This window comes from Drosophila biarmipes, chromosome 2R (assembly GCF_025231255.1).
Source record: "Drosophila biarmipes strain raj3 chromosome 2R, RU_DBia_V1.1, whole genome shotgun sequence".
Taxonomy (NCBI): Eukaryota; Metazoa; Arthropoda; class Insecta; order Diptera; family Drosophilidae; genus Drosophila; species Drosophila biarmipes.
This window is the reverse complement of record NC_066615.1, coordinates 22,761,630-22,783,904: the sequence shown is the minus strand read 5'-3', so window position 1 is coordinate 22,783,904 and position 22,275 is coordinate 22,761,630. Positions and strand designations below refer to the sequence as shown.

Below are 22,275 nucleotides of genomic sequence, written 5' to 3'. Positions count from 1 at the left end.
TTCGAATTTCAATGATTAAATAAGTTTTGGCTAACAGTCTACAAAATTAAATAACCTTTTGAAAAGGCTGGTGACAATACAAGGAATCTTTGCTACTTTTGCATTGCAAGCCTACAAAGCCAAGCTTTCAAAATCAAAATGCTCTCAATTCCAAGTAATTGCCGAAATATGTAAATGGCAAGCAGATCAAGCGCGAGTAGGAAATTCAAGGTAGATAAGAACCTACAAAATCATACAAAATGATTCGAAACAATATACCGCGAAGACACTTTATCATTTTTAGCCTCAAAATTTATATCAAAGGATATTAAAATGATATTATTTTTTTTTTAAAACGTGTCCTGTTGTAAAGCCAGAATTATAATCGATAACACTAAGCTCGCAGTTAGAGCTTACCATTGGTTATCGAATTCGAATTCAGTATAATTCTTTTCTTTTAAGTTTAAATACACCATTTTAAGTCATGCTTAAACCATTAAGTTTAAATAGCAATTTTCAACTGCCAGGGTGAGAATTTTTACTGATTTACCACATCGGCGTTCGATTCTCGAAGATTTTTTATATCATCCTGCAGCTCCTTCAGCTCGCGGAGCATAGTGCGCGAAAGCTGACCTTCTGGAGTGGCCAAGGGCTCAAATAAAAGCATCCGCAGCGATTCCCTCAGCATGACCTCAACTTGTTCCAATTCCACCTAAAAAGAAGAATATATACAGACGGTGAGTAAGGATAAATTGGACTTGTTTCACCCTGAGATCCCTGGAACTGTGCTCCTGCTCGCTGAACATTTTTCTGGCCAGTTCAGCCTGCGTGTTGGCCAGTTCATAGAGAGCGATAGCCTTTAGTCTGGAGACTCCAGGAGCTATCACCTTGAGTACAAGCAGTATCTCCTGGCACAAACGGATCTTCCTTTCGTAGACCTTCTTGTTTGGTCGGTGCGTTATGTTCTGAAGGATCTGACGAAGGATAGAGGCAATGTTTTGCTTTATGTCCAGCATTAAGTAATGATTTCCATGAAGCAGGCGGGTCAGCTTGGCCAACAGCATCTCCAACCTGTATATATCATCCCTGGCATGGAATATTTCCTCCTTGGCCCGCTCGAGCATATTCGATACAAACTCTTGTTTCAGCGAGTGTTCCGGATTTAAGAGGCACTGCCAGATGCCCGTCTCCCTCTGACGGACTATGTAGCCCCCCGAGCAGGAGCATTGGCTGCAGATGAAGCTGCTCATGTGGGTGCCCAGCTCGGTGGGATCCTGGCAGCGCGGACAGGTGCATTCGAAGTACTTGCCCTCTCTGAGGATTTGTCGACGCTCCTCGTTGCCCAGGAGCACGTTTGTGTAGCATTTGTAGAGGATCTCCCCGGCGGCTATGAACCGGTTGGAGAACACCTTTATCCGCCGCTCGTCGTCGATGGCGGTCTGCAAGTTTGGCATGCAGCTATGGGCAAAGAGTCCTGCCCTCCGGTACAATCCTCGCATGGAGCCACCAGGTTCTGGGGCTCTGATCTCAAAGGCGTTAATGTCAAGGATGCCCAGAAGGCCCTGCACCAGGTCCTCATCCGCCCCGACACGCAGTTGTTTCAACACTCCACCATTTTCCATGGGAACAAAGGCATGCTCCTGGTAAGTTTTCCAGATACCTGTGCCCCTCCTAGCCGCCAGTTGGGTTTCCATTTGGGTCATCTCCTCGTACAGGGGTTGGGTTTCTGAGTGCTCCCTCAGAAGCAGACATTTAAGGGCTGCCTGGACTTCAGTGTGCTCCTTTCCCTGGAGAATCGCCACCTGATCCTCCGAAAGTTCCATCTCAGAAAGCCTCTGGCAATTGCGCACGTCATGATCCTCGCAATCCTCGCACAAGGCCAAAAGGCGGCACTTTCTAAAGAGCTTACATAAGAAGAATCAGAGATGGACGAGGATCCTCTATGGAATCCACCCACCTGCAAAAGCTCTCGGTGAGCCTGAAGCACTTGGAGCAGCGACGATCGCCCATTTGGGGCAACACTACAATGGGGTTCTCCAGCAGCAAGGTCTCGCCAGCTCGGAGATTGCACCGGGCAACCACAAACCTTTGAGGATTACATTTTAAATGGGTTGTAGTGGGGATTACTATAAAGTAGAACCCACCTGCCCAGCGTGTCATTCTGCTTTATCTCGCACTTCTTCACAAAATCATCCGTTACTGCAGCCATTCTCTGTTTCCGTTCCCTTTGGCTACCTTTGGCATACTGACAAGACAACCAGCGCCATGCTGGCAACTTATTTTTAATTGAACGACAATTCTTTATTTATTTCTTGGTCAATGATTCCCCACCCAGCCGCCAAACGTTGAACCGTGTCGCCAGTACGCGTGCACACATTAAAAGTGGCAACAACTGAAGGAAGGAAGAGGCACTGCTTCCATTCGACTAATCTAATTTATTTTAAATTTAAAAATCCACGCAGCTGCGAATTGCACACAAGACTCCTTGAAGAACATGATGCCTTCCTATCGGCCGTACTTCTTCAGATCGGACTCAATGCGCTCAAGCTCCATGGAAATACGGTCCGAAAGATAGCCCTCCGCAGAGTTCTCCGGCTCGAACCGAAGAAGGTCCATGGCCTCCTTGGCCACCAGACTGGCGGTCCTCAAATGAGCCTTGAAAAACCATGCATTAAATTTAAAAACTAATTTTCCAAATCAAATCAGACCCATTTTACCCACCACATACTCCTTTTTGCCCAGGTCACTCTCCGCAAACTGCAGTTCCACGAGTTCCACCAGCGCCAGCAGGTACTCAAACAGACCGATGGCATACAGCTTGGAGAGGCCGGGGACCACAGCCCGGCAGACGGGCAGCAGATCGGAGCAGAGCTCCACCCGGCGGGCTAGGAGCTTCTTGCACGGCTGCTCCATGGAGTTCATCAATGCCGCCGCCCGCATAATACTGGCAATGTTCTGCTTGATGTCAAGCAGCATGAAGTGGTTGGGATGGAGCAGCGGCCCGTACTGAGTCAGCAGAGCTTCGTAGACCTGCAGCTCCCCCCTGGCCTCGACCAAGGCTGATCCCACTTCGGCCTGCAGTTCGTGGACCGCAGCGGCTGTTAGGAGGGCCTTACAATCCGGACAGCGCCAATCTCCCAGTCTTCCATTGGGATCTATCTCACAAACCGCAAACCCAGCGCACTCCCTGCACTTCATGCTGCTCATGTGGGTGCCCATCTCAGTGGGATCCAGGCAGCGCGAGCAGGTGCACTCCAATCTCCGGGTCAGGCGCAGTTGGTGCTGTCGCTGGCTGGTGCCCATCAGGGGATTCGTGTACGAGTTGTATATAATATCACCCGGCTGCAGAGGGACAGCCGCATACAGCTTCATATTGAACTCCTCATCCAGAGCCACCACCGTGTTGGGCACGCAATGGTGCGGTAAACCAGCTCCACAAACGAAAACGCCCTTCAAGGTGTCACCATCCCTGGCTGTCACCTCGAAGGAATTGCTGTCGATGCGGATGCAGTGGGCGTGCAGCACATCCGAAGTCAACTGCTGGGTGGGTAGGACATCCACTAGTCCACTCTCCATCAGTGGACGCACCACTAGCTCCTCGTGCTCTTGCCACATCCCTTCTCCGTCGCGGTAGTCATCCAGGTTTATAGGTACATCCAACAGCATTTGACAATCAGCCCTCGTATCAGGATTCTCCAGCAGAAGGAGGAGCTTCAGCAGTCCACATATGCCATAGTTCTTCACGAGGATATCCTTACAGATGGCTTTCCCCGCTCCGTCCGCGAAGAACTGGCACTCGAACTCATCATGCTGGCTGCAGTCCATGCACAGGGGAAACACCTGGCACCTCCGGCACATCACATAGGATTCCTGAAGACATTGGGCGCACTTAAGCTGGTGACATTCCCAGTGGGGAGCCACCAGCAGGGGCTGCTCCTCCAAGACCGTGTCTCCCGGTTCGATGCTTATGCCAGCCACCAGATGCCTGCAAGTAATGATTATTATTATTTACTCTGTTTTATGTAGCTCAGCCCAACTCACCTGCCCAACTTCTCGCTGTGAACCTGCTGAATATTTTCGCCAAAGTCTTGCATCGATTACGTGTGTTGTTGCCTGGCGAGAAAACTATTCGGTTAGTGATTGGATTTGGCCAACGGCTTGTGGCTTGTGGTTCTTTTACTCACCCAAAACGCACTGAGCAATTATAAATATACTCTGCGGTGCTGCTGGCCGAGGAGAAGGAATTTCCCTCTTTTTCAGGAGCCCTGTCGTTTCGCTAAGTACTTTGGCTAATTGCGTGCGTAGCTCGAACGAGATGCTGCTTTATTTATAGACCCAGTCGTTTGGAGGAGGCGATGCCGCACTAACGTGTCTGATCGGTTTTCCACTTAGCTTTTCCCTGAGGGAAATTCACCTCTACACATAAATCTTCTCTAGTATTCCTCTCAATAACTATGTTGTTTATTGTTCTTTATAAATGTATCAAACATTGTGTATTTAGCTGATATTTCTTTTAAGTCGATAATATGCATATGTATAGGTATTTAATTAGTTTTACGAGGGACATTGTTAGGCTTAATTTAAAGTGTTATCGGTTCTTGTGGAATACATAATATTTTAAGAAACAAATGAAGCTACATTAACAGTAGTAAAAGGCATGCTCTAGAAAGGCTACTCGTAAAACATAGACGCCGCCAATTCAATTGGTCGAATGCGTTTGTGGGGAAAACAAGAACAAATATGTATTTTATACAAAAAAAAATCAAACAAGTTTCCTATTCCTCGTCCTCATTGCTGTTTACTCTCATGGCTTCCGCTGGCTGAACCTGACCACTGGCGCTGGGCGAAGCCGTGGGCACCGGCGTGGGAGTGGGCGTCAGCGAACTGTTGGAAATGGCGTCAATATCATCGTCAAACTCCACATCCTCAGCATGCATCAGTTTCGTAAGATCGAACGGAGTTTCCTGCGGATACAAGATACGATTAACATCTAGATACTCCTTGCAGATTAGCTTAACCCTCACCTTTACTTCATCAACTCGCTGTCGATCATGCAGCGCACTTAAAAGCTCGCGAAGGTGTTGATTCTCCTTGCGCAACCGCTCTCGTTCCATATCGCGTTCGTTAATTTTTGGCTATCATAAGGAAAACAATATATAGAGGACTTCTCTCCGTTGCAAAAAGAATTAAACCCACCAAAAGCATGGAAATCTGCTCATTCAGTACTGTCACAATGCTGCTGAGGGCATGGCAAGGCACACTCGGCTCCAGGACACTGGCATGCTGGATGCGATTCGGCCCACAGGTGCTGCCCGATCCTCCAGTTGGCTTTTCCGTTTCCCTTGTCGCTTCAGTTGGTGATGTCTGCGTCGAGCTATCGACTCTGGATACCGCGACCTGTTCGGTCTATAACAGAACATAGATTATACTCGGGTTCTATAAGAAACTCTAATAAATTAACTCACGGAAACGTCGACGTCCTCTTTGTGGTCGGCCTCGGATTTTTCCACAGCCTCAGTAGTGCCCACCTCGTTGTTCTCGGTGGGTATTCCATCTGCTGGTGCTGTTGCCGAGGCCTCGTTATCAGTGGTCGTCGAATCAGCCTTTTCCTTAGTATTGTCCGCTTCAGCTTTCTGCTGCTTACATGATTCACTTGTAGTAGGTAGCTTATCTGAGGGCTCAGAGGTTACTTCCTTCTGCGCCTGTGCCAGCTTGTTGTCCGTCGACACCGTCTCGGGTTGTTCCTTCTCGACCGAAGGAACCTCAGGAACATCACCCGTGCTTTGGCGTTTCGTGGACTCAACGACAACAGATTGCGAAGTCTGCGGCTCAGTTTTGAACGGAGCCAGTGGCGTTGTGGGCCTCTCATGCGGCTTGGACGGAATCGCTGGCAAGCGCAGTTCATCGATCTCACAGTATCCGTCATCGTCTTCGTGTATGGCAACTTCGTCAAGATCAAGGGTTTGTAGTTTGGGCATCAGCCGCGATGGCGGTATCTGGGCCTGAGCCTGGGCATGTTGCCTGTTGGGAGGCGGCAGCGGGGGCGGCGATGAGGAGAACGATGGGGATGCAGTCACCTTTTTGCGCAGCTTCTCCTTCTCGTGACAGTGGCCGCAGACGACGGTGGACACCGCCGAGACCTCCTGCTCGGGCGTCACGTGCATGTACTCGTTCAGCACCTTCGTCAGGCTCTGAATCTGATCGTAGGCAGCTAGGGCAATGTCTGCACTGTCTTTCGGCGCCTCTGGCATCATGGCAATGTCCACAATCTGGTCGTAGTGTTCCACGGGCAAACGGAAGATATCACAAATGATTTTCTGCTTCTCGAGCAAATCACTCCTTATGGAGGCGTCCAAGCGGCGCAGCTTCTCCCCCGGAGTCAACACCGGTTTCGCGGTGTGGGCCGGACTGATGCTGACCTGGATGGCCGTGGGATCCACCAAGGGGCTCTGCATCAACAAGGTGCGCGTGTTGTTCGAATTGTTCGAGCAAACAATGCTGGCACTGTCGCGTTTGGAGTTACCTCCCACCATGCCATACGTGGAGTTCCTTTCCTCCCCGGTTGATCCTGGCCTGGTCGACTCCCTGGTGGACTGGGAGTGGCGCAGAGTGACATCGCTGGCTTCTGTGCCATTCGCCGAGTACTTGTGGTTAGACTCCCCAGTGCTTCTAATGGACATGGAGCGATTAACGTCGCTCTGACTCGATCGCTGCACCTTCGGTGTGTTCACATAGTCCGCATCAGAATCACTTGCTCCCACATCCCGCGGAGGATCGCGTACTTGGACTCCCGCAGTGGTGCTGGTGTTGCTGTTGCTGGTCGCTGGAGCCGGTGTAACCGTGGCTATAGGCAGCATTGGCGCCAAGGGTGTGGTGGTCAACGTGGCTGTCGCCGCCATTGGCTGGGTGCAATCGGTGGTTAGCTCCAACGACTCCTTGGTGCTTGAATGCGGAATAGCGGTGAGGGCTGGGTCGCTGATGCTTGTGTCATGGCTGTTTGAGGCGTTCTTCGAACGATTCTTCGACTGACGAGCAGCAGCATCCGAGATGTGCTTAAACCATCTGCAATAAAACGATTTGTCACGACTAAGACTTGAAAAAATTTCAGAACGCCTTGATTACTCACGTCTTGCATTCCGAGCTGCTAGGCGCTCGTAGCTCCAACATTTGTGATGTCTTCATCTTGATGAGGAAAAAAGAGTTCTTGTCGGCCGCCTCCTGCCGCACCAAAGTCTCCGCATCAATACTCATGATGGGACTGACTGGCTTGTTGTTCAACGTCAGCGGGAAGTGCAGGTTCTTAAGATAATATTTATCATCCTATGGAGAGAAACGCAAGCCAATAATTAACTACATTATTATTTGACTTCTTATTGTGTACACTCGCCTGCTTGGTCAGCAAAACAATCATGTTCTCAAACAGCAAGCCATGCAGCTGGAGGCTAGGATTCTTCTTGACCGTCAGGTTGCCGTCATGGATGAGGTGATGTTGGGTCAGGTCCAATTTTTTAAACTCCTCCTTGTCATAGGAGGATTTGTCTAATTTACGCTGAATGTTTTGTAGTCTGTTTGAATAAGATGTGGTTTAAAACGGTTATAAAAGAACCATAATCTTAATACATACTTGTGAGCATCCTCGGCTGTCTTCACTGCCTGGTTGACCTCGACCAGAATTCTTTTCGAGGACTCCACGGCTCGTTGGATGGCCTCAGCTTCGGTGGTGTTTTCTGGCAGCAGGCGCACAGTCACCTTGTACAGGTTCTCAAACAGCAGCGGATACTTGGTGAGGCGCTGCAGCACGGTGGGCAGCAAGTCCTTCAGTTCGAGGCGGCGACATGCTTTGTGCGACTCCGACTTCCTCAACAGCTTCTGCAGCGACTCATCCTTGTTGCGCTTCTCCTTGAGGGCCTCCAGGGCGATCTGCTGCCGGGCACAGAACTGCGCCGCATACTCGCAGAGAACAACTCCGGACTGGCCGTCGAACATGTCGGCGAGCAGATCGCCAATGGTGTTAACTACGTGATTGTGCTCAATGCGCCGCTGCTTCAGACTCTGCTCGAAGGCGCCGTGGATCTCGCGAAGCGACAGCAGTGCGGGCGGGAACAGCAGCAGCAGGTGGTCCTGGGACAGCAGTCCACTCTCGTACAGCGGCAGGAAGAACAGGCGGTCTAGCAGCTTGAGGGTGCGCACATGGTTGCGCTCAGTTTGATAGATTTCTTAAAGATAATATCACGAAATTAATGTGTTAATGTGAATATACAATTGAAAAGTTTACTCACCATTAATAATCTCCTGCCGCTTCTTCTCGGCGTCCGTCAAAGCTGCCAGAACCTCGGCGGCCACCATGGAACTCCAGTCGGCCTCGTTGACATCGTCCTCGTCCTCGCTCTCCAGGTTCCATTGCTTGGGCAGTGGGTGGCCGGCATTCCAGAAACTCGAGTTGCCAGCTGCACTGCTTCCCCCGCCTCCGGCCAAGCCCGCTTGAAAGGAATCCTGCTGACAGTACTGCTGGGCATGCTGCTGGATGAGCAGGTGCGGATGCTGGCTTTGGTTCAATCCCGCCGGCGGTGCCTGGACGCCACCGGCTGCTCCCGTAGCAGCAAAGTGCTCCATCGAAGTGCTGGGGCTCTCGCTGCCGCCAGCCGAAGAGAGACTAGAATTGGAACTGGCCACATAGTTGGCGTTCGAAAGACCCAAGTCCAGCTGCTCATCACTGAGTTGAAAGATAAGAATGGTAAACATAATTCAGTTTTGTTTGATGTGGGCTTTCAATGGAAAATACTGTGTACATCGGAAAGGGTAAAACGTGGTTTGCAAATAAGTATAACATAAATAATATATATAATATGATCTTATTTGTTTGTAAAAACAATATTACTATTGTGAAATATATAACGGTATCATTACAAATGATAATAACTCAAAAACATATTTATTTTTAAAGTTCTGGTCTAGCAATCAGTTCCGATTTAATAAATAACTTTAGCTTGAATACTCTCTGGGCTGATTAGCATTCGTAGCATGCACAAATCAAAACTCAGGGAAACGCCCGTTAATTACTTGAAACTATTGAAGTTAAGGGTCGTCTTGAAACTTTTGCTGCGATTAAAACGGATATTTCTCTCCATGATCACTGCTCCGACTGATTAATTTGCAATACTCGAAGGCGATTCAATGCCGGACCGATGAGTCAATTCCAACGCGAGAAATGCCACTGAAAGGGCGGCCAGGCTGACAGGTGTTGGTAGGAGAATATGTCGGGAGCAGTGGCTCAAACAGTTTGTCAACAGGAAGCGGAGGAAGAACGATGGCTGGGAGCCCGGGAGGCGACCTGGCATTGACTAACATGACCAAGAGCGGACTGTAGCCCACTTTGCTGGGCAAAAGCAGGGCGGACAATATAATCGATGTCAATGCCGGCGTCTAATCAACTATCCCATCCGCAGTGGCTGCTAAACACATACGTATGCGGTAATGGTCACCGTAAACATTAGACGGGGCGGAGTGGTAGGTGGTAATGACTGCTCGAAGGCTGGATACCCTGCGGGGTGATTCCACGAAGAGGTAATGGTGCACTGTCTGCTAATCATATCCCGCCAACCCGAATATGGTTTAATTAAAAACTCAAACTAAAGCGAATCTTTTAGAATAAACACGCAGCGGAAAGTCCGTGGAAAGTTTGCGCCACACAGACGCGACAACGGAAGGCAGACGTATAGACATATATTGATTGCATTGCCGCGCAATTCACATTAATTAGTAAAATTAATATCCGGTTACTTGGCCGTCGCAGAAAAGAGTAGGAAAATGCTTTAGTTGAGAGGATTCAGGGAGTGCCCAGTGGCCATGGGGAATGAAGGAATTTATTCGGTAAGCTGAGACGGCGAATGAGGACAAGGCATAAGGACAGTAGGTCAGCCAGGACTTCTGCTCCTTCTTCTCCTCCGCGATGGCAATGAAATCGATTCCTCAAACTTACTTGGGACGCGACGACAAACTTGGATCAGAGGTCTTGCGGCGGCTGTTGCGGTTCCTCTTGTTGGACAAGCGCTCCTTGTAGGATTCCGAGCGATTCACTGACACCGGGGCGCTCTTGTGCTTCGGATGCTGACTGTAACTAAGGGAGAATCGAAAATGCTGTTAAGCTGAAGGTAATAGATCCCTTCTCTAACTCACCGCTCTCTACGGGCTTCCTTGTCCACCGAATCCAGAGAATTTAGATCCGCAAACGCACTCAGGCCGGCGGATACGGAGCTACTGCTCGACGGAGCCGTGGAGGCCACACTCGTGGACAGATCCATGTTGCATCCGGCACCACCAACGGCGCTAATACTGTCGTTGGCACAACTGCCGTGAAACGAGCTCTGCAGGTCGGTGGTGTTCAGCGCCGAAGTGTTGCAGGATGTGTTCCCATTCGAGCGCATCGATATGTTCCCATCCGGCCGGCGATCCGAGGGCTGACGCACAATCGACGTCTGACCACGATCTGGGAAAACTCAATACTGGTAAGTAAAGTATTTGTTAACTAATGGTTTGACTATCTCACCTGGCGTCAACTCAGCCTCCAAATCCTCGTCTTGTCGACTGCGTTTTTCATCTAGCGATTAAATAAAAGGTACATTTAGTATGCATTTAACCATTCAGGCTCCTTTCACTTACTTCCGACAACGTCGCTGGTGCGCGGTCGAATTTTGCCCATGAACTTGCTGATCTTGTCGTTATGGGCGAGGCGTTTTGCCTGGGGCAGGGGACCGGGACAACTCTCGTCAACTACTTTCGAGCATTGACGGTGTATATTCAATTTACAGTCTACATTGACGAAATCGAGCATATTATATGAAATATATTTGAAAAGCATTCTCACGAGAGAAATGCTCACCTGTACAATGATAACCTTGCGGACTCACACCCCAGATAATCGTCTGACAATGATTGCAGTGCGTCACTTCATAGTATTGACGCAATACCAATGGATGACCACGAACATTCATCTGCGGGGTGATAGGTTTGCATTTTAGTTTTGACGTTAAATAAATAGAGCTTCTAAATACCTCACCTTACGATTCTTGCCCATTATGCGCGACTTGAAGCTCTTGTCTCTGCTCACAAAGTGGTGGACCCGCTCCACAATGCTGCTCGGCGGCGGACGAGTGTTGAAAATTCGGTAGATGACCGTGGAGAGGGCAGAGCACAAGGCCACCTTCCGCACATCCTCATGCGGCAGACCATTCTCGTCCTCACTGATAGGTAAGTAAATACATAAGTGCAGGAAAGCCGGATTACTTTTAGTACTCACATCAGGGCCTGCAGATTAGGCATCAAGTACTTGTCGATGATTTGCTCCTTTAGCTTGTCCGTCTTCGCCTCGGTCAGCTTGCTATCGGTGGGTCCGTAGATGGTGCCCAGGCCGGCGGTGCGCTTCTGCTGGAACTCGCGCAGCTGCTCGCTGATCAAGTCCTTGGCCCGCTTGCGACTGCGCAGAAAGACAGTGCGCAGGATCTCCACCTTGTCGTACTCCAGCTGCAGGACATTGTCTACCTCGCGGGCCAGCGACTCATCCTGGCGATACCACGACAGCGGGGCACGCGGCACGAGGAATGTTGAGTGGATCTCGTAGGCCCACTTACGCATGTCCTTGGACGTGCCCTCCTTGTACAGCTCGGTGATCAGGTAGAAGAGAAGTGGCGCGGGATCTGAGTTCGAGATCACGTAGTTCAGGAAGATGGCTAGGAAGGTGACGTTCTCGGCCTCCAACAAACGGGTCAGGTTGTTGAACGGCCCGTTCTCGTCGATGAAGGGCTCCTCGTTGTCCGAGTTCTCGTCCTCCATCGAGATAATCTCCTTCTGCGTTTCGTTCGACTGGGCCGCATGTATGGGGCCGGAATGTAGGCATATCGGGATGGGGGAAGAGGCTCCCGCTATCGGCGTGAACTGATGCGACTCGATGAAGACTCCTGGTCCGCCTGCTGCTGCTGCTCCGCGGCAGTTCTCGTTGGGATCCTCCAGAACGGTCATGTGCGAGCTGGATAAATATGGCGGAGGCGGTGTTCCGGGCGGCGATGATTCCCCATCCTTCTCGACAATCTCCCAAGAACCGGAAGTTGTTTTTATCAAACGATCTGTGAAGAATTTGGTATTGAAAATTGCAATTCACAGAAAGTGAATATCATTTGTCTTACCCGGATGTCGTGGATGCATGTTGTCCGGTGAAGAACCCACTCGTCGATGTTTGTTTTTAACCAAATTCGGTGTCTGTCCTAGAGCCTGTGAAGGTAAATAAGCTTTAATAAGCACATTCTTCTATTTTTAACACAACTCAAACCCAAGTAAGACACAAAATAAACAATAGTTCGACCTGCAAATAGCTTTTCAAAGTCTACATCTCCGATGCAAATAATATACGTTTACCCACAAATAATAAGAATAGTTTCCTGCGTGTTACTCATGTTTAATAATCAATGTGTTTTCGGTTGCTGTTAGTTGAGCTAGCGGGAAGCCAATTAAAATAATATTATTAACATAGGCAACTTATGATAGCGTCGATTAAATAGTTACAAGCATGAAACAGAAAAGTGTTAGAGAATGGAGGGGTGTGGGGGTTAGAGAGTTAGGGGATTAGAGGTTTAAGTTTTCGGCAGTGTTTCTTTGTTTGCAGAGAGGTAGAGATTGTGTGATTCGTTAGCTACTTACGCCTGTGGCCTGGCCACCGCCCAACTGATGGTGTTGCTGCTGCTGCTGATACTGCTGCAGCTGCTGGACAATGTTGGGCCGCTGGGACAGAGGAAAGGCAATGTTCAGGTTGTCGCTCTGCACCGCCGTGGTGGTGGAGACCAGGGGGTAGTTGAAGGCAGTGCCAACGGAGTTGGGCTGAGCCAGATTCTGACAGCTGCCGCGGCTCATGTCCTCCGTCATCATGCCAGGCAAACGGGGCGGCAGCGGTGGTGGTCCCCCATCCACTTCGATGGCTCCTCCGCCGGCTGCTCCCGCCGCACAGGCCGACTCCATTTGCAGGAACATCTGGGTGGACATCTTGGGATCGGATAGGGCCTTCGTCTTAATCTTGGAGCGCTTCGACTTGGCGTTGCTTGGACTGTTGTCGGTGCTGCTGGGCAGCTGCGGTTGCTGCGATCTGCTCAACTGGGGACTGGTGGCGCGATCCAGATCGGAGACGGGAGCCACCAGATGCGAGCCACTAGGTGAGGCATTTCCGTTCTTAAGGTCCAAGTTGAGCTGCCTGGGAGGATTCCTTTGCGGCAGGGGTGGCGGCACATCCTCCTCGATAAGACTCCTCGAAATCTGGAACTTGTTCTTGCCCTTCGACGACGGTCCGGAATCCTTGAAGCGGTGCTGCTGCTGGTGCGGATGGAAGAACTGCTGCTGCGAGGTGGGCGTGCTGGAGTGCTGGTGCATCGACTGCGACATGGCCTCCGCCGCCGCCTGGTGGCTCATCCGCTGCTGCTGCAGGAAGTCCGTGGTGAGACCGAACGGAGAGGACGTGGTCAGGTCCTTCTCGATCTTGTTCTTGCGCGTGCCCAGCGACAGGGACGAGAGGGAACGCGGCAGGAGGGACAGGAATGCGGGTGAGGTGCTAGCTGGCTGTTGCTGTGGCGGGTAATTGTTGTTGTGGAGATTGTGGTGGTGGTTGTGAAGATGATGGAATTGCTGATTGCTGTGAGTGGCGGACGCGGACAAGTGTTGGATTTGGTTGGGCGTTAGTAATGCTGTGTTCTTATTGCCAGCGGCCGCCTGAAGTTTAACAGTCGGTGCATCCTGGTGTTAGGGATTCAGTTTCAGTTTCGGATTCAGATTCAGATTCGTCATGGGAGTGCGTTAGAATGCCGCGAGATGGAAAAGAAAGATAGAGATTATGTAGCATCATTCGGTGTTTGATCTGACTTCCTTGGGAGCTCTCGTGTGTAAATAGCGCACAGCTCAACATTGTTACGAACAGCGAAAGAGCGGTTGTTAGGTGGTTTATTGTATTAGCTGGGTTAACAGAGCGGCTGGGCATCTGCTTGCGGCATTAGTTTCATGTTTCTGGGAGGGAAGGGATTCCTGGGCTCAAGGGGACTTGGCTGAACTAGCTTACCTAGAGCATGGACGGACGGATACACCCTACAGAGTAACTCCCCCACTCACCTCGGCCCCCACTTGATGGAGCTGCTCGCGCAGCTTGCGGATATTCGCCTCGGACAGCTTGTAGCTCGGGTTGTTCTGATCGCTCTTCAAACGCTCCAGGTTTAGCTTCTCCTGTTCCAGCATTTTCTGCAGCGTCTGGATCTTGTACGTCTCCATCTCCCTGCGCTTGATACTCTGCAATAAATATTTATTTAATACCTTTTTCTGGTTTACACGTTTAAATACTCACATCCACTGGCTGGGGTCCAGTTATGGAAGCAGTGCGATCTCGTCCTGACAGGATCGGAGTCGAAGGCGTCACCACACTCACCGAAGTGGGTCGCGTAAGCTTCTGACTTCGTTTCACCGCCAGTTCCACAGTGTTCGAGGCTTCAATGTTACAAAAAAATAAAGCTTTGATTATACTGTCTAAAATAAGTAAAAATAAATTCTTTATGAAAAATTCCCCTTAAACCTGGACGCTATGAACTATACAACCAAATTCCCCTTTTCGAATTCGTAATGATCTTGCATAGGTTAATTAAGTTTGTGCTTTTTGCCGGCACCTTTTACTTGGGCAAGGAACTGGGAGGCTGGGACGACCCAGTCGAAGCGGAAATTGGTAAACCCAAGCTAGAAACAGAGGATCCTGTTGGGACAGAAAGTTCTTCGAGTGACCAATCAGCAGAAAAGAAGACCCATGATTTCCAGAACACTTTCTTCGATGACGAGGACAAGCGTAAACTTCAGCGCAAGAAGGAGGATTTGGAGAAAAAGTTGTGTCCCAGGGGAAGCATCTGTGAGCCACCTCCAAAGCCTCTGAGCGAAAGCGTTGGCGATGCTCTCTATGACACCTGGCTGGCCTTGAAAAAGATTCCATCCTACTGGAGCAGAGCAGCCGAATCCATGGCAACCAGCATTTGCCGACTTTTTAAGGGGGATAAATAAGTAATAAACTTAAATTACCTTTTATAAATATAAAGAAGAGTTAAACTAATACCTAAAGCTTTTGGTAACAGAGCCTTAGTAAGCTTTTCCTTTAACTTTAAAAGAGGAGTATATAAATTCAACAACCGATATGCACTAGAACGACTTATTTTTACCTTACCCAAATTAAAAGTATGTCTTCCAAATTAATGGCTCGTCTGGGCGTAATAGCCGGTATTGTCACGTCCGTTAAGCAAGGTTGGAACAGGCCGGAGGAGCAAATGGTTCAGGATGCCTCCGAGAATCTCACAAAGACATTCCCCCTTTTGGAAGAAAACGAGTTCAACTTCTCGGCTGTGAGCGAATGCAGTGTGGCCCTCCAGCGGGGATTCTACTTCTCCCTTCGAATGCCCGACTGGGCGAGGGACTTCAAGGAGCAAACCCAGAAGATCCTTGCCCATAGTTTTGAGCTCCCAAGAATACACTCCAAAGGCGGCAAAGATTCAAAGCTGTCAAAGTACTACGGAGAAGATCGTTCTGAACGTTATGGTGTAATCTTTTTAGAGACTTCTACTGGCCATTTCTTCGAAGATATTCCTCGAGAGATGCCGGTTCCTGCTGATCAAACCAGGTCCAATCGCCCGGTGCGGTTACCCAAGATCAAGGACGACCTAACATGCGGCAAAAAAGTGTCATCCTAAAAACTCTGACTTCGACTGTCACAAAAAAATCAACATCAACTTCGAAACAACATACGGGGACTGGGGTTTCGAAGCTGAAATGGTTGTGGGCCTGATTTTGAAGGCGGGCGTTGTCTACGCAGTGGTGATGGCCACCAGGAACTACGGTGTGTGGGAGTCCCCGGACAGGACACAAGAAGTGTACGAGGAAACGGTGGAGCGCATCGAACCCTACGCCGATCGGGCGCGACGCAAGCTGAATATGTGCCCGCCCAGGCCGCCGCCGGAGGGCGAGTGGACCTTCTTTGGCATCCACTACTACAACAAGTTCGTGAAGTCAGTCTTCGATGTTCTGAGTGTGTTTCCCGCTGGACTGGCTGCGTTCCTAGAGAAGGCCCCGGGCTATGTGACCGCCTTTATCGACAGCATCAAGAAACTCATCAAGGAGAGCAAGTCCAAGAAGAAGGAAATAAAGATATGCAAGGAACGACTGGACGAGACGCCCCTTGTCAGACCACCAGGACTGGTGCCGCCGCACTGCAAGGACAAGAACTGCCCAAAGGCTCCCCTGATTCCACCTGGCTGCAATCGCAACAGGGATAGCTTCATCTACGAGCCGCGGATGCCCAAGAAGCCAGCCTGCGAGTGCTCGAAGTGCAAGCAACGCCAGGCGGAAAACTGGAAGGACAACAAACGCAAGTGCCCCAGACTCCCAGACAACGAAAGGAAGTGCAGGTGCGGTGAACAGCCCCACTCAGAACTTCGATCAGAACCCATTAAATCTTGCAAACAGTGCCGAAAGCCACCTAGAGACACAAGTGCTTAGAAACCCCCCAAAAATGTATCTCCTCACCCCGTTAGCCAAATTTTGGTTTCCCAACCTGCACATTAAAATTTTGGTTTACTTAAGTTCGTTTCCTTTTTACATACCTTTTATAAGGCCTACTACAGTTGGATGTTTTTCTAGACGCACTTCATGGCCATTCACCTGAAAAGGATGCATCAATAACATTAAAAAGCATTTGCATTGGGTAAAGTCGCCTTACTCACCTTCAGTATCATATCGCCAGCCACCAGGCCAGCAACTTCGGCTGCACCTCCGGGCTTAACGCTTTCCACAAACACAGGATTGTCGCCGGAAACCTGGAAAATAAAAGGGAGTTTAAGTTACCTTTAAGTGTCCTGTAAAGGCTCCAGTCTGAATTTTAACATAAATAACTGAATGCGGAAAAGATTAGCTGACATTGAGAAATTGACCCTAACACTTTAGCTTTTGCTCTGCTCAAAGTTTCAAAGCTCATTGCACGAATATAAAATCAATCATTAGGCAGTTAAAAAGTCAGAAAAAGTAGACATTAACACTAAAAGGTTGAAGTTTACAACTACCTTATCTACAAAGCACTTTGTATTGCTAATCAATACTGAGCTACAATAGCAGGAGAAGTAGATAATATTCTTCCGCCTTCTTGGCCACCCACCTTCATGCCGTATCCGTTGCCATCCTTTCGCACAGTCAGGGTTAAATACTGAAAATTTTTTGGTAATGCTAGGTCGGGCGTCGTCGGCGTGGTCGCTGGCGTCGTGGGCTCCTGGGACTGGCAGCTACCTCCCAGCAGCCGGTAGCGTGGTGCCAGGTTGAGACTGCTGCGCTCCCCCGGCGTCTGGAGGACGGCGTTGGCGCTGTCCGATTGATTCGGGTTGGGTTGCACGCCCCCGTTGTTGCTGCTGTTGCTCGCATTGTTATTGATGGTGGACGTGGGCGTGGCTGGGGCGGAGTCACCACCACCAGCTGCAGCTGAGGTATCACCATTCATCCGGCTCTGCTTGTAGGTCGCTGGCAGCGGCGGCGTCTGCGGCGGCACGGAACTCTCGTTGTTGTGATTCTCCCGATCCCGTTCCTTGTCGCGGTCCTTGTCCCGATCCCGGTGACCACTCAGGCTGCTGGCCAGACTGCTCAGGCTGCTCGCCAGCGAGGGGGAGCGTGGGATCTTGGACTTGTTGGCCACCTGCTTCTGCTTCTGCTTGCTCTTCGAGTTCTTCACAGACTTCTGCTTGGGCGCTGGCAGCTCGGGCACAGAGTCCACAACAATTGCTGGCGACTGTGGGGCACCCACTGGCGGAGCTCCTCCTGCTGTTGATCCAGATTCAGTTGCAGTTGCAGTTCCCGAGTGGCTGGCACCGTTCGTGCTTGGGTTGCTCGCTGATGACTCCGGGGGCTGAATGCTTGACTCTTCTGGCAGCTCCTGAACTTCATCGTATTCATGTTCGTCAGTATACAGATCTAGTAGCCTGGGGATAGAGAAATTCACGAAGTTTAGTATATATTTAAATAATTTAATTAAAAGAAGTTAAAACCATGTGGAAAACAGGTCCATCTTGATCTGTAGAGCAGCCAAGGCGAAGTGATTTGCACATAAAGGGCAAGAAGCTACGATTATTGTGAAGTCTAATCATTAAGTGACTAATAATCCATCTTTATCCATATTCATTTTCACAGATTGGTTACCAACATGGTTTCGATAATCTTGTAAGCCTCTTATCGCCTTTTTTACAGCCTCAGATTGGTCACCACCCATCTTTGTAGGAGAGATTAATTTACTTTCATTGTTTGTATACTACAGTGGAAGCTTTATAAGTATGCAGCATTATCCGAGGTAGTGGCCCTTCAACTATTGAATGGAACCTGCAGATGCCGACTGACAATTCAATCATCTATGAAGGGTAATCAATGCTGAATAATTTCATGACGGAACTGCGCTGCTGATTCCCATGCCGAGGTATGCTGCTTCCAAGAGCAGATAGCCAGATTAGGGGCTAATCAAGACCGCGCCGCGAATGCGACAAACATGTAACGAAAGTCACGGCCAAAGCCAAAGCCCAGCCATCTGTAGTCGCTGGCGGGTCTCTTTTAATTGAGCTAAAATTAAATCAGCCCGAAGAATAGATACAGTTTAATTGCTGCTTATTTGATCATTTTGCATGTGAATGGAATGGATACACGAGTGTGTAGTGTGTAGTGTGTAGTGTGCAGTGTGTGCGCTCGGACCCCGTCTATGTGGTGTATGCCCATCCCCCGGGCCGCAATAAAAGCCCATTTCCCGACGGTGCCCAGTGGCTGGTGAATTCATCATTATGATGAGTTATTTCCATAACAGCCGGACAAGACCTCCAAAAGGCGCATGTTTACATTAACTTTTTTGACTGATTGGCCCATGTCAATAACATGTCTCTCTGTTTGATCTAGGAGAATTCTCCCTGTCTAAATTTAGCTGACTTGGCTGAGATTTGAGGAAACCTCGCTGCAGCCGCGATGACGGGGTGAAACCAGTTAGGGCCCACAGGTCGCACGACAAAAATCAGATGAGCAACACCTCGGCGAGCTGTTAATAGATTTAAGTCATCTGGCGTGCTTATTATACAATCCATGGCTACCAAAACACCACCACGAAGGGCACACACCGACGTGCTTAGAAAGCCATTGGTTTCGCCAATCTATTTGGGCTAAAACTTCCCCTGGTGGCCATTAAAGAAATGGTGAGTGGTAAATGGCAAATGGTAAAATGTGAAACCGGCCGCTCCCTAAGTTGGTGGCGGGTATGTATGTATTAAGTCATCCATTTGGTAGTCGAAACCGCACAAAAACAACCCCAAGCTGGGGGACTATTGGTATAAACAATCAGCGAACAACAGTGCGTTTCAGAACTGTGAGACGGCAAAAGTAAAAAGCTTCACCTCGCCAACTGGCGTTTTCGAACAGCGCTAGGTGACTAATCGTGGGTCAAATCAATTAGTGATTGGTTACACAGTTGATCGGTGATCTAACGCAGAGCTATCTCATCTGGGCTTTGGCACTGCAGACAAAAATTCTGGGACATAAAGGAACTTGGGCTCACAAAACTATTAAAAATGCAATAGTGAATCATGCATTTGTAGATTTCTTCAAGTTAAGAGCTCTACTTCTTGCGTAACTTGGTTGTCCATAAAGATAATTGCAGACTAATGTCACTTATAGAGTCTAGGGAGAACCTAGTGATAAGGGTTAAGCGGGTTGACTGCCTCTGCTGGCCATCGTTTCATAGATAACTTTGGTTTTTGCTCAAAATTTGGAGACCTCGCCTTCCTCGTTTTAGATATTCGACTACTGGCTTGTCTATGATTTCGTTTAAACGATCTACCCGTCGCAACCAGTTGACACTGCCTTCAAAATTTGCATTATAAAGCAGCTATACTGTGTGTTTACTCGCATAATCGGCTGTGGGGAGCACAAGAGGGAAAATAACAATTATTAAGTCTCCCGAGGACAGTGCTATGCGAGCGATAGCGATTTATCGTAATTCGAGCAATTACTCATGGAGCTCAGTGGTAAAGTGGGGGAGGTCGTGGCGGAGCACCGAGTTGAACTCACCGTTTCTTGATTGATGGGTCATCCATAGGGTGCTCGGCGGTGGCTTCTCTGGGCTGCTGTGCGGGTGCGAAAGTGCAAATTCGAGTGCGAATTCAAAGGCATGCGTAGGCCACTCGAAGCTGGAGGATTGGGGTTCCAGGGGAGGTTGTGGTTTGCATGGGCTTGGATCGCCTATTTCTGAACGCGCTGGAAGGAGCGGGCGAAACTATTCCAGAAGTGATTTGGTTGCCTCGATTCCCCGTTGCTTTAGTTCTTTTTTACGGCTTTTGTTGCACTTTTCGAATGGTTTTTACGTATATTGGGCACTGCTGCTTTTCACTTAAACCTGGGGCGCACACAAAATTCGTTTGAATCGTTTATGGCCATTTATGCATGTACATTAAAATATTTGTGTTCCTCAATGGGTGGGTGGTGAAGGGTTAAGGGGCGTGGGCAGGGGAGGGTTAAATGCAGGCAGCGATCTCCTTGCAATTTTATTGTTTTTATTCCAACACACAGATAAGCAGCAGCACCCACACACTCGCGCGCAAGCCATACATATTCCAATGGCTCTCTCGTCGCTCTCCCTCTCTCTCTCTCTCTCTCTCTCTGCAGTTGCTGCTGGCTTTACTGTTGTTGTGCTTTTTGCTGACTAGTTTTCACGAAACATTTAATGGATGGGGGCTGGAGGGAGGGGTGGTGGCGGGCAGGGGAGGGGAAAACTAGTTTTGGCCGAAAATGAAATACTAATGGGTCAGGCAGCAGGAGAATTCGAGCGATCCCTTCCAGAATCCAGCCCAATTTCCATTGGAACAGCTGATTGTTCAATTAATCGCGTTCAATTAGCGTGACAAAAACTCTCTCAGCACCGTTTCACACTGATCTCACTGTTTGTTTACCCAAATAAATCAAATCCTGCAGTTTCACTCCTTTTTAATTAAACGCAAATATTTAATTGAATAAATATGTATACACACAAACTGGACTGTGTGTGTCCGTGTGTGTGTGGGGGTGCGATCATCGCCGCAAACGCAAGGCAAAACAATATGGCTGCCGCAAGCCACTTGTTAGAGAAAAACAAGCGATTCGGGGTCTCGAAAAGCGTCCAGTTGTTTATCGTGCACTCATTAATTCGATCGCCCCCGCTCCCCCAAGCCGCACATCCCTAAAATCGAATTAAAGCCATGTACTGCAGTTCAAGAGTTCAGCACTCAGCGCTCGGCACTCGCATACACAGCCACACACTGGAAAACAAATACACATATGTCGTATGCCGTCATACATACGCTGCCCCTATAAGCGCGCTGCGTCTGTCTGCGTGCGATGGGTTAGAGATCATTTTTAGACAAATTTGCGTACAATATTTCCTGGCAATTGCTGGCTCGCGAATAAATGTTTTTCCCGTTGACGAACGTTTGCACACACACCATGCACCGATGCACTCTATGTACCAGCTCAACGCCAGTGTGTGGGTGCGCGGAATGTATGTAAAGTCTCTTTTCTTTATTGCTTTTGTTGCAGTGAGCTCACGCGTAGCGAGCTGCGCATCATTCTTTCTCCACTGCCACTGCCACTCCGCCACTTTCGCCACGCACTTACTTTAGACGCACTCGAATCGAATCGCAAAACCAGCCAATTGTATTCCACAAAGCTGCGCAAAATTGTTTTTATTTTTTCCACTTATCGCGCCATCAACACGCACACGACGGTTCTTTTCTTTTTCAGCTTGAAAATCGGAATGAACTGACGAGAAAGAGCGCATATTTGCCAGTGTTGGAAAGGGCTGTTGGTTGTGTACGGAAGTGGGTACCGTACCGTACCGTACCTATGAGTGGTGCGGCGCGTACCTGGCTTAGGACCATTTGCTCGGCTTCATGGTGACCAAAAGTAGGTTTAATAGACAATGGAACTAAAATGTTTATCACTAAGGTTTTGAGTAGCCCCATTAAAATATCTCTAGCACTAGAATTTAAGTGTTCAAGACCCAAACTCGTTCTAGCAAAAGCACCAGAAAACGGGCCCTTAAGGTAGATATAATGATTTTTTCTAATTTTGTACATTATTTGTTTCCAATCCGACTAAAATTATTATTTTCAACAAATCTAGCATACATTTATAGGCCCACATCCCTGCCTAATCCAGGTACGTACCTACCCCGTCTCCACAACACTGATATTGATGACGGCG

The 22,275-nt window shown here is 49.1% G+C and overlaps 6 protein-coding genes across 13 annotated transcripts; 3 read left to right on the top strand and 3 right to left on the bottom strand.

Annotated features, from left to right (window-relative positions):
- Window positions 1–57: 57 nt before the first annotated feature.
- Window positions 58–2,221, bottom strand: LOC108022576 (SET domain-containing protein SmydA-8). The gene is made up of 4 exons (XM_017091594.3): window positions 2,124–2,221; window positions 1,937–2,065; window positions 747–1,875; window positions 58–691 (listed from the first exon to the last, which is right to left on the bottom strand). The coding sequence occupies exons 1-4, from the start codon at window positions 2,186–2,188 to the stop codon at window positions 518–520; spliced, it is 1,497 nt and encodes a 498-aa protein (XP_016947083.1). The 5' UTR covers window positions 2,189–2,221; the 3' UTR covers window positions 58–517.
- Window positions 2,222–2,255: 34 nt separating this feature from the next.
- Window positions 2,256–4,403, bottom strand: LOC108022505 (SET domain-containing protein SmydA-8). Of its 2 annotated transcripts, XM_017091472.3 has the most exons (4): window positions 4,164–4,403; window positions 4,021–4,092; window positions 2,701–3,964; window positions 2,256–2,634 (listed from the first exon to the last, which is right to left on the bottom strand). In XM_017091472.3, exons 2-4 carry the CDS (start codon window positions 4,071–4,073, stop codon window positions 2,485–2,487), a joined length of 1,467 nt encoding a protein of 488 aa, XP_016946961.1. In that variant the 5' UTR covers window positions 4,074–4,092; window positions 4,164–4,403; the 3' UTR covers window positions 2,256–2,484. The 2 variants fall into 2 exon arrangements, with proteins under 2 accessions (XP_016946961.1, XP_016946960.1); XM_017091471.2 differs by lacking the exon at window positions 4,164–4,403 and having other exon boundaries at window positions 4,021–4,151.
- A 23-nt stretch (window positions 4,404–4,426) lies between these two features.
- On the bottom strand, window positions 4,427–21,844 carry LOC108022504 (uncharacterized). 7 transcript variants are annotated; one of them, XM_017091467.3, is made up of 24 exons: window positions 21,688–21,844; window positions 20,110–20,434; window positions 17,183–17,993; window positions 16,755–16,847; window positions 16,635–16,692; window positions 14,348–14,487; window positions 14,119–14,292; window positions 12,670–13,749; window positions 12,159–12,243; window positions 11,276–12,098; window positions 11,036–11,219; window positions 10,859–10,970; window positions 10,639–10,788; window positions 10,526–10,576; window positions 10,156–10,465; window positions 9,959–10,096; window positions 8,259–8,692; window positions 7,604–8,195; window positions 7,367–7,544; window positions 7,106–7,299; window positions 5,445–7,041; window positions 5,176–5,385; window positions 5,004–5,114; window positions 4,427–4,943 (listed from the first exon to the last, which is right to left on the bottom strand). In XM_017091467.3, exons 2-24 carry the CDS (start codon window positions 20,133–20,135, stop codon window positions 4,755–4,757), a joined length of 7,740 nt encoding a protein of 2,579 aa, XP_016946956.1. In that variant the 5' UTR covers window positions 20,136–20,434; window positions 21,688–21,844; the 3' UTR covers window positions 4,427–4,754. The 7 variants fall into 7 exon arrangements, with proteins under 7 accessions (XP_016946956.1, XP_043948379.1, XP_016946955.1 ...); XM_044092444.2 differs by having other exon boundaries at window positions 9,959–10,090; XM_017091466.3 differs by having other exon boundaries at window positions 21,684–21,842.
- Window positions 14,502–15,096, top strand: LOC108022508 (uncharacterized). The gene has a single exon (XM_017091476.3). The coding sequence runs from the start codon at window positions 14,620–14,622 to the stop codon at window positions 15,043–15,045; it is 426 nt and encodes a 141-aa protein (XP_016946965.1). The 5' UTR covers window positions 14,502–14,619; the 3' UTR covers window positions 15,046–15,096.
- On the top strand, window positions 15,205–15,725 carry LOC108022507 (uncharacterized). The gene has a single exon (XM_017091475.3). It carries the CDS (start codon window positions 15,219–15,221, stop codon window positions 15,723–15,725), a length of 507 nt encoding a protein of 168 aa, XP_016946964.1. The 5' UTR covers window positions 15,205–15,218.
- LOC108022506 (uncharacterized) lies at window positions 15,805–16,613 on the top strand. The gene has a single exon (XM_017091474.2). It carries the CDS (start codon window positions 15,805–15,807, stop codon window positions 16,528–16,530), a length of 726 nt encoding a protein of 241 aa, XP_016946963.1. The 3' UTR covers window positions 16,531–16,613.
- Window positions 21,845–22,275: the final 431 nt, after the last annotated feature.

Bases quoted from the DNA above. Each gene is read 5' to 3' on its own strand.
- LOC108022505 (XM_017091472.3), bottom strand. From the start codon at position 4,073: ATGCAAGACTTTGGCGAAAATATTCAGCAGGTTCACAGCGAGAAGTTG. The intron at 3,965-4,020 runs GTGAGTTGGGCT...CATTACTTGCAG, and splicing joins CACAGCGAGAAGTTGGGCAG to GCATCTGGTGGCTGGCATAA. The intron at 2,635-2,700 runs GTGGGTAAAATG...TGGTTTTTCAAG, and splicing joins TGGGCAAAAAGGAGTATGTG to GCTCATTTGAGGACCGCCAG.
- LOC108022506 (XM_017091474.2), top strand. From the start codon at position 15,805: ATGGTTGTGGGCCTGATTTTGAAGGCGGGCGTTGTCTACGCAGTGGTG.
- LOC108022504 (XM_017091467.3), bottom strand. From the start codon at position 20,135: ATGGATGACCCATCAATCAAGAAACG. The intron at 14,488-16,634 runs GTATGTAAAAAG...GTAACATTGAAG, and splicing joins TGTAGTAGGCCTTATAAAAG to CCTCGAACACTGTGGAACTG. The intron at 4,944-5,003 runs GTGAGGGTTAAG...TTGTATCCGCAG, and splicing joins AGCGAGTTGATGAAGTAAAG to GAAACTCCGTTCGATCTTAC.
- LOC108022507 (XM_017091475.3), top strand. From the start codon at position 15,219: ATGTCTTCCAAATTAATGGCTCGTCTGGGCGTAATAGCCGGTATTGTC.
- LOC108022576 (XM_017091594.3), bottom strand. From the start codon at position 2,188: ATGGCTGCAGTAACGGATGATTTTGTGAAGAAGTGCGAGATAAAGCAG. The intron at 2,066-2,123 runs GTGGGTTCTACT...TAATCCTCAAAG, and splicing joins CAGAATGACACGCTGGGCAG to GTTTGTGGTTGCCCGGTGCA. The intron at 1,876-1,936 runs GTGGGTGGATTC...TAAGCTCTTTAG, and splicing joins CTCACCGAGAGCTTTTGCAG to AAAGTGCCGCCTTTTGGCCT.
- LOC108022508 (XM_017091476.3), top strand. From the start codon at position 14,620: ATGATCTTGCATAGGTTAATTAAGTTTGTGCTTTTTGCCGGCACCTTT.